We start from the raw sequence: 13,856 nt of genomic DNA, 5'->3' as shown, positions 1-13,856 counted from the left end.
TATAACCAGGAAGAGGCCCTCAACAAGAACCAGACCATGCTGGGAACTTGACCTTGGACTTCTGGCTTCCAGAACTAGCAATCAAGGTTACAGATACATGTTTGTTGTTTTAGCCACCCCGTCGATGGCACCCCGTCGATGGCATTCTGTTCTAGTGGCCTGAACTAAGTCAGTGCCATTATTATCATTTCAAAAGTATTCAAGTAGAGTGCATGACTTTCCAGCATGAACTCCCTGCTCTAAGCAATAAGGTTACTATCCCTGCAACACTTCTCCATACACCAAGGCTCTCCTCATGATCCTCTGAGCATGTGAGTCCACCCAGCCTGACCCCCGTGTCCTCTGCAAGGGACCCCCAATCCCTGTGATCTGTCTCTCCTCCAATGTCCCATCAGCGACGTGAGCCAGTCCATCTGGTTCTCACTTGCAATGTGCTCCTTCCATTGTTCCTGATTTTCGTGAGCAAAAATCCCCAATCTTCCCAATGCGAACCCAAGCTCTTGCAGGGCAGGAAGCACAGCCATACTCTGTCCTCGCTGGAGTGCCCTGCGAGGCACAGGCGGCCACGCTTTCCAACCTGAATGGGTGGGTCCTCGATGTGGCCGGAAGACGGCCGCTCCTACCCCTGGCCAGCAGCCTGCTCCTCTTCCTGCCATACGCCTGGACTACCTTGCCACCAGAGGCCAGCTCTCCTCGGCTCCAGCAAGCTCAATGGTCTGCCTTTCTACTTTGGAAAAAGAAGAAAACCAAAGGGCCAATCCAAAATGAAATTCCCCCAACTCCCTACTCCCTCAACTTCTCTTGATAGCTTACCCAGCCTTTCCAAGCTCCCTCTTATCTTGGAGGAAAAACGTCCCTGCCTCCTTCTGTCCAAGGTTTATTGACCTCTCTTGGAAGGTTTTATCCTTCCAAGGATCCTGCTCCTTCCAATCCTTCCTGTTTTACATGCAAGCACTCTTTGCCCATGTATGACACACATGGTTCTTTTTTTTTTTTTTTTTAAAGATTTTACTTATTTATTTGACAGACAGAGATCACAAGTAGGCAGAGAGGCAGGCAGAGAGAGAGGAGGGAGCAGGCTCCCTGCTGAGCAGAGAGCCCGATGTGGGGCTCAATCCCAGGACCTGAGCCAAAGGCAGAGGCTTTAACCCACTGAGCCACCCAGGCGCCTGACACACATGATTCTTGATACAAACCTCTCCTTCCAAATACTTTCCCCTATTTTCCTTTCTTTCTCAGGGAAGATCACCATTTCTTCACCTCAGTTCCTCTTCAACCCCAATGCTTCTGCCCCAGTGCAAATCACCGTAACTTTCTCAACGGCACCTAGTAACCTCCAAACAGCCAAATCCAAGGCTCTGTCCTTGGCTTCTGTCTGTGTAGATGACCAAATTGTACCTCCCTTTTGGCCTCTCTTCCAGACTCCCAAACTGTGGAAAATTATCTAGGTGGACCATCACCAGCCTACAAATCAGGTCTCCCCTTCTGCATTCCCTACCTGATAGCACCGCGCCCAACCAAGTCATTGAAGCGAGGCCCCTTGCAGAACCTGCCACTCCTCCCTCCTTTGGTCCCCCTTGCAGAACCTCCCACTCCTCCCTCCTTTGGTCCCATCCAACCAATGGTCCCCAGAGCTCCTCTCCTATCCAGGCTCACACCACTGCCCTCATCCAGCTCTTATCCTTCAAACAGACTATTACCTTTCCAACCACGCTTCCAACCTTCCAGATCTCAACTTCCCACACTGACAGCAAAGTGACCTGATCTGAGAGCAAAAACACCAATGAGATCATTCATTTGTTCAACGGGCAGTCACGGAGCACTGGTTATGGACTAGCACTATTCGAGGTACAGGGCATAGGTAAATAAGAGTGTGTCTCCTCTCGAGAAGCTTACCTGTAACGTAAGAGAAAGAGACTGCATGTATGTGCACCCACAAATACACACATGTACGTACGCATATATGTCACGTGCAGATACATGAAGAGATGGGAGCAGAGAGTGATAAGGGGAGCTATTTTTCATAAACTGAGGTCAGGGAGCGCCTTGCCGGCCATGGTAAGAACTTGGGGATTTACTTGGACTGTGGGGAATCCCACTGGAGGGCTCCGAGGAGACAAGGGAAATGACCTTGTGTTTTAAAAAGGTCCTTCTGGCTCTGTGGAGATAAGACGGACGGAGAAAGGATGCAGGGGGAGACCAGTCCGGGACGTTCTCGGTCAAGCTGGTGCTAGAAATGACAGTGGCCACAGCTGAGCACCGGCGGTGCAGACCACAGACGTATTTCATCTGTAGACTTCACCTGCTTTGCTGACAGACCGAACATGGGCTGAGATGAAAAGTGGGGTCCAGGAAGATTCCAAAGTTTATGGTCGGAAGTAACGGGGAGGCCAGAGTCACCATTTACAGAGATCTGAGGGAGACTCTGGCAGGTACAGGTTAGGGGATGGGACAGGAGGGGTAACAAGGAGGAGCACAGATTCAGATATGCTGTGACTAAGTCGTGTATCCAAGTGGAAACTTCACCTGGATGACTGGATGTTCGGGGACAGGACTAGATGGATATATATTTTGGAGGTGTCGCTGTGAAGGTGATAGTCAAACTCCCGAAACTGGGTCAAGATCCTGTAAGGGCGCATGTTGACACAGAAGAGAGAAGGTTCGAGGATGGGCACTGGGTTCCCCAACATTGAGAGAAGTCAGCACTAGGCCACAGACTGAGGAGACACACAAGATAATACTTTGAAAGGTAACATATAAAATGGAAAAATATCTTTTTCCTGGAGCAAACTGATTTGCTTTGAAAAAATCTTCAATATATTCATTGATATATTCATTTAAAATATTCATTTTTGAGATTTCCTTTTGTTCTCTAGGCAACAGATATAAGGTTTGTCTCATCTCCATATTTCAATGTAAATTCCAGATATTACAAGCACTAAAATCCTCTAATACCTTGGAAAAATGGGGCGACTCTGGGAGACTCTCACTGATATATGAGACCTACATTTCAAAGTTACCTTCTCCTTGGTTAGCACTAGAAAGTAGTGCTATGTTCTAAAGCAAAGAGTGGTGTTTGCCAGCAAATGAATCGACGGAAAGACCACTGGAACACAATAACATGTCTGAAAGTAGACTCAGGTACGTGTGAAGGTGTAGAATTATGATACAGGTGGTTTCTAAACTTACCAGAGAAAGACAGATTTTTAAATAAATGGTGGTGGGACCATAGTCATTTGGAAACAGATAAAACTGATCCATACCTTATATCATGCAGTAGAATTAATTCTGAATGGATCAGAGATCTAAATTTTTAAAATGAAAGGGTGGGGTCATTTTCCAATAAAAGATGATCTCTAAAAACTGGCAGTTAGCTTGTGGGTCAAAGTTTGCTGAATCCGGGGCGCCAGGGTGGCTCAGTTGTTAAGCGGCTGCCTTCAGCTCAGATCATGATCCCAGAGTCCTGGGATCGAGCCCCGCATCAGGCTCCCTGCTCAGCAGGAAGCCTGCTTCTCCCTCTCCTGCTCCCCCTGCTTGTGTTCCCTCTCTTGCTGTCTCTGTCAAATAAATTTTAAAAATCTTCAAAAAAAAAAAAAAAAAGTTTGCTGAATCCTAGTATATAGAAACAAAGAAGAGTAAATTAAAATTGTATATGCTTATGTTTAATTCTGCAAAAAAGAGTATAGGTCAGATAGACCAGAAGCTAATAAAGAGGTTACCCATAGGGGATGGATGGAAATGAGGTGGAGGGAGTAAGGATGGCAGTAAGACATCTCTGAGTGTGTTTCTATACCATTTTCATATGATAAGAAGTATATCAAATCACCTTTTCTTGCCCAAAACCTACAACTTGAACCTGATCATGAGGAATTTAAGACATTCTACAAGACAACTGGCCAGGACTCCTCAAAAAAAACAATATCTGAGAAAGCAAGGGAGGAACTGGGATTATTTTAGAACAAGAGCGATATTTCAGATAAGATGAACTTATCTAAACAAATGTATCTACATAAACTTAAATAAAAGTTATTCTGGCTATAAAGAGGCAGAACTACCCGACACAAGGTGTGAACTCTGACGGGATCTTGGGGCTATAAAAGACATTTCGGGACACCTGGGTAAATTTAAATATAAATTCTTATTAAATATTAAATCATTATGAAATTACTTGGATGTGAGAATTACACGGTGATCATCTGGAAAATGTCCTTAATCTTGAGAGATGTGTGCTGAAGTATTCAGAAGTGAAACATCATGACTTCTGCAACCTGTTTTCAAATGATTCAGGGGGAAAAAGTGTATGTGTGTGAGACAGAGTGGGGAAAGGAAGGGAGGAAAGAAAAAGGGTATATTTTTAAGGCATAGGTATATTTTTAAGGCAACAAGTGCTGAAGGAAATTCAAGATAACAGTAACATCTGTATTTTAAGAAAAAAATTCCCTTCCCAAGTCTACCTTAAATAGTTAACCTTGATAGTCAGCGATCCTCTGCCGGTGTAGTAAATATTCTTTTCTGGTTTACTTTTCATCTACGACTTCGTGCGAGGGATTAAAGACCAAAGTGGTTTGTAATCCCACAGTGACTAATGGGCAATTCTGTTGTTTAGAAAGTTACTTTAAGAACACAGAATGAGGGGCACCTGGGTGGCTCAGTGGGTTAAAGCCTCTGCCTTCGGCTTAGGTCATGATCCCAGAGTCCTGGGATCGAGCCCCGCATCAGGCTCTCTGCTCAGCAGGGAGCCTGCTCCCTCCTCTCTCTCTGCCTGCCTCTTTGCCTACTTGTGATCTCTGTCTCTCAAATAAATAAAATCTTTAAAAAAAAAAAAAAAAAGAACACAGAATGAGGGGATGCCTGGGTGGCTCAGTTGGTTAAGGGATTCCTTCGGCTCAGGTCATGATCCTGGAGTCCCGGGATTGAGTTCCGCATCGGGCTCCCTGCTCGGCAGGGAGTCTGCTTTTCCCTCTGACCCTCCCCCTTCTTATGCTCTCTCTTTCTCTCAAATAAATAAATAAAATCTTTAAAAAATATATTTTAAAAAAAAGAACACAGAATGAGGGTCAGAGGGTACAAACTTCCAGTTATCAGATAAGTAGGTCATGGAGATGTAATGTACAACATGGTGACTACAATTCATAATACTGTAGTGCATAATTGAAAGTTGCTAAGAGTAGATCCTAAAGTTCTCAGCACAAGGAAAAATTTTTCTGTGACCATGTATGGTTACAAATGTTAACTATATATCGTGGTGGTCATTGGCAATATATACAAGTACTGAATCGTTATGTTGTACACGTGAAACCAATATGTTATGTGTCAACTATGCCTAATAGTGTCAACTATTAAAACATGCCAGTGTTTTAAAAAAAAGAACACAGAATCCTACAATATGGATGATCTCTAAAAACATTAGGTCAAGTGAAAGCAGTCAGTCATAGAGGACCACATAAAGTAGGATACCATGTATGTGAAATGTCCAAACAGGCCAGAGACAGAAAGCAGAATGGTGACTGCCTAGGGTTGGGGAGACTGGGGGGACATGGGAAATAACTGCTAATGGGTACCAGGTTTCTCTGAGGGGAGGGTGATAACAATGTTCTAGGGGCGCCTGGGTGGCTCAGGGGGTTAAAGCCTCTGCCTTCGGCTCAGGTCATGATCCCAGGGTCCTGGGATCGAGCCCCACATCAGGCTCTCTGCTCAGCAGGAAGCCTGCTTCTTCCTCTCTGCCTGCCTGCCTCTCTGGCTACTTGTGATCTCTGTCTGTCAAATAAACAAATAAAACCTTTAAAAAATGTTCTAAAACTAGGACACCTGGGTGACTCAGTTGGTTAAGCATCTGCCTTCTGCTCAGGTCATGACCCCGGGATCCTGGGATGGAGTCCCGTATCAGGCTCTCTGCTCAGCAGGGAGTCTGCTTCTCCCTCTCCCTCTGCCCCTCCCCACTGCTTGTACTCTCTCAAATAAAGAAATAAATCTTAAAAAAAAAAAAAAAGTTTTAAATTGACTGTGGTGTTGGTAGCACAACTCTGTTAGGGCACCAAGAATGACTGACTGACTTATACATTTTATATGGGTTAATTACATGGGATAAGAATTATACCTCAAGAGAGCTGTTCTAAAAAAATTAAAGAAAAACAACCCAAGACCCAAGTGCCCACGTCCACACTCACGAGCTGCTGGCACTTACTTTGAAGACTTCACGGAGTCATCTGCCCAGCCTCCTTGCCTGCGGGGTGGTTTGGGAGGGGGAGCCTGAAAGGGGACGAGAAGCCAAAATCACAGTCACTCACCACTGGTATTCATGGATGCAGGGGATGAGGCTGAGGCCACCTCAACCAATATTCTATCAAAATCTTTCCAATAAAAATATAGTAACCTTTCTAATTTACTTTCAAAATCTGGATGCTTTTGAGCCCTTCGGGTGGGTGTGTAAAAGCAAGATCCGTAGGGCAAGATCTGGATGGCAGAGTCTACTGAAAGCCTTAGATGGCTGCCTTGGTGGCTCAGAGAGTTGGTTGAGTGACTGCCTTCAGCTCAGGTCATGATCTTGGATTCCCGGGATTGAGTCCCATATTGGGCTCCCTGCTCAGTTGGGGGTCTGCTTCTCCCTCTGACCTTCCCCCTCTCATGTTCGCTCTCTCTCATTCTCTCTCTTTCAAATAAATACATATATTCTCTCTCTCTCTCAAATAAATAAATAAATAATCTTAAAAAAAAAAAAGAAATGCTTCATACTTTTTAAGCCAGCAATTCTAATCCAAGGAATTTATCCCAAAGAAACAATCAGAGAGAGAGGTAAGGGCTGTTTCTGAATAGTAAACAACTCAAAACCAAAATAGACGGTAATAAGAAATTACGTAAATCATGGAACACACATGTGAAACTACTATGTAATAACAAAGAACTATGGTAAAAAAGAATACTTAATGAGATGAGAATGTTCGGTATATAGTAACTCTTAAAAAAATATTGCAAAACAATAGGTATATGCATATATTTAAGGAAAAGATTTTTAATTTTAAAAATTTAAGGAAAAGATTTTTAAGGAAAAGATTTTTAATACATAATATCTAGAAAATTTAAGGAAAAGATTTTTAATACATAATATCTAGTGTTAACTAGCTATAAGTACATGAATGAGAGGGATTCCAGGGACAGAACTGTGGGCAATTTTTTTAGTCCCTTCTTTGTGTTGTTGTGCACGGTCTAATTTTTTTTTATAATCACCTTATATTACTTTTATAAACTGAAAGGTAATAAAAGATGTAAGACGAAGGTTTGCTTAATAGACATAAATTAAATGGGTGGGTTACAAATCTACTCAGATTACTTAGGGAAGAGGGAGTCATGTGCCAAGGATGCATTCAGGAGCCTAAGTGCAGGCATTCTGGTCCAGCATACCTCAAATGGAAATACCAAGGGGATGTCAAGCAATTCACTGAGTCAGTCAAGTTGGATAAAAGAGCAAAGAACACTTCCTACTTTCCATTCCCCAGCATTCCCCTGGGACTGTTTTTTGAAGTATCAATTTCCTTATTCTAACAATGGCATATAATTATAATTCTCAGTCTTAAGAGATACTTTGATGAATGGACTTAAAACATGGCTTGGCCAACTTTTTCTATGGAGGGTTGAGTAGTTTTGATTCTGCAGGCCATATAGCCTTTGTTCCAAATCAATTCTGATACTGTAAGGCAATAAAGAGCTAGGGACCATAAGTGAACAAATGGGTGTCTCTGTGTTCCAATAAAACTTTATAAAAATAAGCAGTGGGCCAATTTAGCAGGAAGGATGTGGTTTGCAGAACCTTGAACTAAAATGTGGCATTGCAACATCCTTTAAATTGATCACTTAAAGCCTAACTTGTAACTTTTAAAGAAAACATCCTCTCAACATGCCAAAATACATTTATACTTTCCATATTTTATTTTGCACCAAGATACATTTCCTTTTTGGCTTCTCTCATAGCATGGGACTTTCTTCAGAGTGAGCCAGAACCTGCTGGAAATGGCTAACTGAGAAGAAATCAAGCCCCAGGATGCCTGTATCCAACTCAGATCCCAGGAAATGGTAAGCGGAGCTTTAGAGAAAACAAACTTGAGTTTTCTTTGCCAGAGGCAGGTAATGGAGCTATGTGGGGGACTCTGTTAGAAAAGCCAAGAATGCCAAAGTGGAGAACAAGCTATTATTTGTCTCTACCAGAGGGATAGAAGAAGAGAGACCAAGAGATGCTCACTGGTGCTTCCCACTCCACATACCCTTATCTGCTGTCCCTGCCACCCACACTCACCCACCCCGAGGCCACGAGGGGAAGCCTTGTAGTCCAAGACCCCCACTGCCCTGAGACACTGACTGAACCAGGGTGCACCAGTATGACCCCGCTGGAACCAATCGATATGCCTGTCCCAGCGCTCCAGAACTGAGGCTCAGAGGCTGGGCTGTTCGGACGGCATGAGCATCGGAACTATAAGGACCAGCGGGAATTAGAAAAACCCCAAAGTGCCAAAAAACCAAAGTTGGATAAGCAGAAAATGACAATCTTGCCCTGTCGACCTCCTACTGTGTATAAAGCACTGTGCTGGGGAGGCCTGATAGGTTAAAGAGAAGAGAACCACACGGGGCCCCTCTGAGGATGTCCGAAGGCAATCCGGCCTACAGGCGATCCTGGGGCTTCTGCAGGTGACATCCCACGCTTCTCCACCCAAGGACAGGACCACCTTGTGATAAAGAATATTCCTGAATGTGGAGGTCACAGATGTGTAGCCACACGTTGTGTGCGGACAGACAGCGGCTTCTTGGTGTGTTTTTCTTTTTAAATTTAGGCTACCACTGTAAAAACTGGATGATTTCCACATAAAATGTCACTTTCCAGCTTCTCTTGAAAAACTCTAAGAGCCAGTAACAGTGGGGCTGGTTATGAGTGGCAGCGGTCCCTGAAGACAGGACCTGCGCGTTCCAGGTGGCCCCAGTCCTCACTCTCCCTCTCTGCCTCCTTCCTGCTAAAGTCAATGCCAGCTGTGGCTTTACTAGTATCCCCCTTGTGCTGCTGTTTCTCTTCCAGGGCAGAATCCTGCATTCCTGTGTCCAGCAGAAGTGGGAACGGGAAAGCTAGGTCAGCCGTTTTGAGAAAAGTGGGCAAGAGCATGTGTCTTGGTTGGGAGTGTGAGCTGACCTTGCGATTTCAGTGTGCACACTGAAGGAGCGTCTGTCTTACCCCTCGCCCCACGTCACTCCCCGAAGCTGCCTGCCCGCCCCCCACCCCCAACAGTCACCTGGGTATGTGACCCCCAGCTATCCCCCCTCAGAGCTGGGCTTTCTTCTCTTGGCTCTGGATGTTGGAAAGCACAGAATGAACCAAGTCAAACCCAAGGTGCCACAAGGTCGGGGTGTCTGAGCCTGCCTGGAGCCTTCCCAGCGCTGGGAGCTGCAGACAGTCCGCAAGAAGGCAGGGGACCTGCGTGGCACTGGCGGGCTCCCGCTACTTGTCTCCTGATCCCGGCAGTTGCACAAGCAACAGACACTTCTGTCAAAAGGCAAACCTTTGAGTAACCGTTAAACTGTGGGACTGCATCAGTGGCTTCACAGCAAGTACTTAGAGCGGCGCCGGGCACGTCGGTACCCCATCTTCCCTGTCACCATCACCGTCGTCATCCTAATTACTCACGTCCATATATGAAAGCTCAGACTGTGGGTCATAAAATATCCTGCCCTTTAGAAAAAAAAGAAAGGAAAAAAAAAAAAAAAGACTCCTTTGAGCCTGGCCTGAGCTGTCACTCTGACTACTAAGGGACATTGTGTGGTTAATAAAGCTCCCTAAGATTCTAAAAACCAAAATGACCGGCTTTATCTCCTTTAACCGCAAATCCCAGGAAGCCATGGCTATTGGGGGGATGAGAACAAATCCCTTCCGGCCAGAGGAAGCACAAAGACACACTTTCTCTCATGCTCCTCCCATTACAAAATGGTACCAGCTGCTGCATTAGGACGGCAGCTTCAAAGCAAAAAGATCCCCACAGAAGAGCCACAGCTCCGCGTCTGATGGGGACTGGAAAACTGGTTCCAAAGTCACAGGGTATTTTCACAAGTAACTAAAGACTTCAAGGGCTGACAGGATGCCGTAAAAACCACGTAAGCTACTCTCCCATGAGAGGCCAAGAAGTTCTCTGTGCAAAGTGGGACTGAAGCGATGATTGTTCTCTCCACTCTCCACTGGGGGTCTCGGCCAACCTCAGGAGAGCGCACGGGGCAGATGGGAGACCCGAGGGGCAGGCAGAACACGCTCTCTGCAAACTAGGGCTCGGGCGTGAAGCCGGGGCTGTCTCCTTCCTCATGAGGAATCCTTATGTTCAGTGTAGCACTCTGGGGCCCAGGGTAAAAACATTTTTTTTAATACTCCCTACCATGAGTCTTATTATGGCTACACACAGACACCTTACCCAGATGAAAGACTTAATTAGCCACTCTGAAGTGATAAAGGCTCTTCCCCAGAATTCACCTTTGTTTCCCACGTGGGGAGCCGGGCACGGTCCTATGTGCACTGGGTGAGACAGGAAAAGAAGACGTCACCTCTGTCCTCAAATGTTACCTCTCTTCCGTGAGGCAGAAGAGAGGTCAAATTCGGTGTATATCAGACATATACGAACTCTATGTGATGGCATGTCAGGGCCACTGGGGAACTTAGGAGGCCACAGTGGACGTGGGACACACGCATCAGGGACGGGGGCAGGGGGCTACTCCAGGGACAGGCCGCATCCATGGTCCAAGGGCGAAGCTGAGGAAATTTTGCAGTTTTCTTGCCACCTCTCATGGTTTTACTGGAACACTCTCTCCTGTCTCATTCAGACAGAACTCAGGACACAACCGAGGATGAAATAGAACTGTGCCAGGCCAGGAAGTGCCAAAGACCCTTGGAGAGGGCAGGGAAGCTTTATGGATGTGAAATATAAAGAGAGATGAAAAGGCAAAGCATTTCTGAAGGAACCAGATGCAAGGTATAGGGGTTCCAGAATAGCACGTAACACTCGGGCCGCAGCAAATGCTAGTAACCAATCGTCATATTTGTAGGAGTCCATGGGAAAACTCTCCCAGAAGAGGGGGCAGTCTGAGCAGCCTGGCATCTATCCTTTTACAATGCAGGCCATAAGAGGAAGCCGATGCAACCCGGTCACAATGCAGGGATTCGACATCAGGTGCAAATGACCTCGTCTGAAACGTAAGGAGATAACCAACTTTCAGCAATTTAATTTAGAAGGTCTGGCAGGTCCTTTGCACGGACAGTCCAGCCCCTGAGAGCCTGGCTGATCTTCCTAAGAGCTAAGATGACATCTAAATACCCAATAAGCCCCTGTTTCAAAAAGAATGCCATGGCTTTCTCCCAGGGTGATCTGAAACTCAAGACCCACTCATAGGCCATGGCCCTCCTGTAGCTCCTTTTAGAACCAGCTGCCAGAACTCAGCTTCCCCCTTTTCCGAGGTGACAGATGAGATGTGGGGGGATGTCCGGGGCCTGCATGTGCTCCCCAGCTGAACTGTCAGGGATCCAGTCCCTGCCTGGAGTAGTGAAAGGTTGTAACCCTTAAGCTATGGGCCCTTTGTTTGGGGCCGGGGTGCTTCCCTCTCCTGCCCATCAGGTCTGGGGAGGACAAGAAGACGTGAATGTATGATTTATGTGCTCTCAAATCTTTGGTGCCTGAGATCTCTGTGTAATGACCCCAGCATTTAAAGGAAAAGGAATTTACTCTTGCTCCATCCTCTTAAACTAAAAACTTACACTTGAGGCAGGCTAAGACAGTCAGTAAGGGCACTATTTTTTTTCTTCATGGAGCCCAGCAACTCTAAAATCCTCCCTTATCCACGCACTTGGGAAGACATTACCAATCTGTTTTGAGTCATGACTTTGGAAGAAGTCTGTATGCTATGTCTGTGTTAGGAGGAGGGAAAACCAATAAAACAAAACAAACAAACTAACAAAAAACCCTACCCTGGATGGGTAAGGTGGGGACAGCTCAAGTAATCTTAAAGGCCAGAATGAAGACCCGATTCCAGAATTCAGAAATCCTGTGTCTCCTTCACATTGCTCTGCTTCTAAAAGTCAGAGGCATAGCCCCAAGACCATCTGCAGGGAAACCCATTTCTAATTTGGGCAGATTTACTGCCAGGTAACAGTATCCGAACTTGCTTTAAGAAGGACAGAGTCTTAAAATGTGCAACACTACGAGGGCCAGAAATAGGAATGGGTGACGGGAGCCCACAGGCAGCAAGCGCATCCCGCCCATTCTCTCTTGAAAGCTGGAGTCACGTCTCCGAGTGTGGGAAACGAGCACAGCCTGCTGGGGCTGCCGCCTGATGGACGGAGGGGGCAGGACCCCGCATAGCTCCTGGAGAGAAGCAAAAATGTGCTCTCTCCAAAAATAAACAGGGGGCAGGAGAGACGGAGAATAAAGAGTTGGGAGCACGTGACCGGTGGTTGCGGTCCTGAAATACCAGCATTCTACAAAAAGGAGCCTGTGAGAGGCAGGGAGCGGGCGATTCAGGAAACGGCCTCTTTATATGGTCTCATCCGAATGGGCCAGGATTCAACGAACTGGAATTACTCTGTCACAGGGAGCCTTCGGGGCCAGACTGGCTTCTGATCTTTATATGGTTTCCCCCAGATTCTTAAGATGCCGAAATAGAAAAGATGTTGCAGTGCCAAAAAAGGAGCCTTTTGGGTTGAGAAACTTCTCACACACTCTCGAAAGTCCTGGAGAAACCCCACGATATGAATCAGTCCCAAATCCAAACGGCAACCTGCTTCAAACATTCAGTGCAAATGCACGCACAAATTCCCAACAGCAAAGACATTCAGTTAGGCAAGATCCGCTGCAAACTTGACACACACCCCTCTATCTCCCAGCTGCCAGGGGCAACGCAGCTCCCATCCTCAACCCTTGCGTGTGGGCTAAGAGCAAACTTCCCTTCCTTTCTCTAGCAACCCAATGGAAGATCCAAGAAAGGTGTTCGTTGATGCTGGGTGAGAGACAAGGCTAACACCGATTAAGACAGGAGTACAACGCAGGGGCTGGCGTTCATTCCTCAGATCTGTCCTCCAGCCTCCACCCTGGCTGTGACAGCTAATTCATCACAGACCTCAGTTTCTCCCTCATGGATTTAAGGTCATGGAAGGTAACGGACCATCCAAGCTTAAAACGGAACCCCTGTGAGTCAGCATAGCTCTTTCGAGATGCAATGCGCGTAACAATATGCAGAATCTGTTTTCAGTATAAGAAAGAAACCTGAGTGTCAGTAGATGTTAAAGCCATTAGGTGAAAGACTGATTGATGGGGAACCAGACATTCTCGTGGTGCCAAAGAATTGCCCCATACATCACCCGCAGTCACAAGGGAAAGAATGTTCCTTCGCCATGGAGATACCTATCATGACCCTCACTCACTGAGCAAACTTAACAGCATGACCAGTGGGAGGAGAGAAGTTGCTGCTGGAGGCTCAGGGGAAAATTCCTGGGGAATTTTCCTGCTGCTAAAGGTCCTCAAGTCCTCCAATGGGATTCCCAGCTTATTGCCAGAGGAAGAGCGAGAGCAGGAAGAATCAGACAGGATATAGCATGGGGGGAAACTCTAGGAGAACTGGCCCTAAAAGTCAGTCCCAGACTATTCTCAACTGAGAGAGACTTAAGAGACATGGAATTTGGAGTGGTTCTTGATTGGACCCTGATTTTTAAAAAAAGCTATAAAAGACATGTGATGACAACTGGGGAGAATGAATATGGACCTGGTAATAGATGATATTAGGGAACTCTGAGCACTGAGAGGTGTGGAATTGTGGATTTCTAGGAAACCATCCCACCCCCCCCCCGATTT

The 13,856-nt window shown here is 46.1% G+C and overlaps 1 protein-coding gene across 1 annotated transcript in view; it reads right to left on the bottom strand.

Annotated features, from left to right (window-relative positions):
* Positions 1-13,856, bottom strand: part of IFT43 (intraflagellar transport 43) — an 80,736-nt gene that overhangs the window by 44,181 nt on the left and 22,699 nt on the right. The window contains exon 3 of the mRNA XM_032846241.1: positions 6,185-6,249. Coding sequence (XP_032702132.1) covers positions 6,185-6,249 — 65 coding nt within the window. The remainder of the gene's footprint in view (positions 1-6,184; positions 6,250-13,856) is intronic.

Source organism: Lontra canadensis, unplaced genomic scaffold, assembly GCF_010015895.1.
Source record: "Lontra canadensis isolate GAN:19392208 unplaced genomic scaffold, GSC_riverotter_1.0 scaffold173, whole genome shotgun sequence".
NCBI classification, from domain to species: Eukaryota; Metazoa; Chordata; class Mammalia; order Carnivora; family Mustelidae; genus Lontra; species Lontra canadensis.
This window is presented reverse-complemented; position numbering and strand designations above follow the sequence as displayed.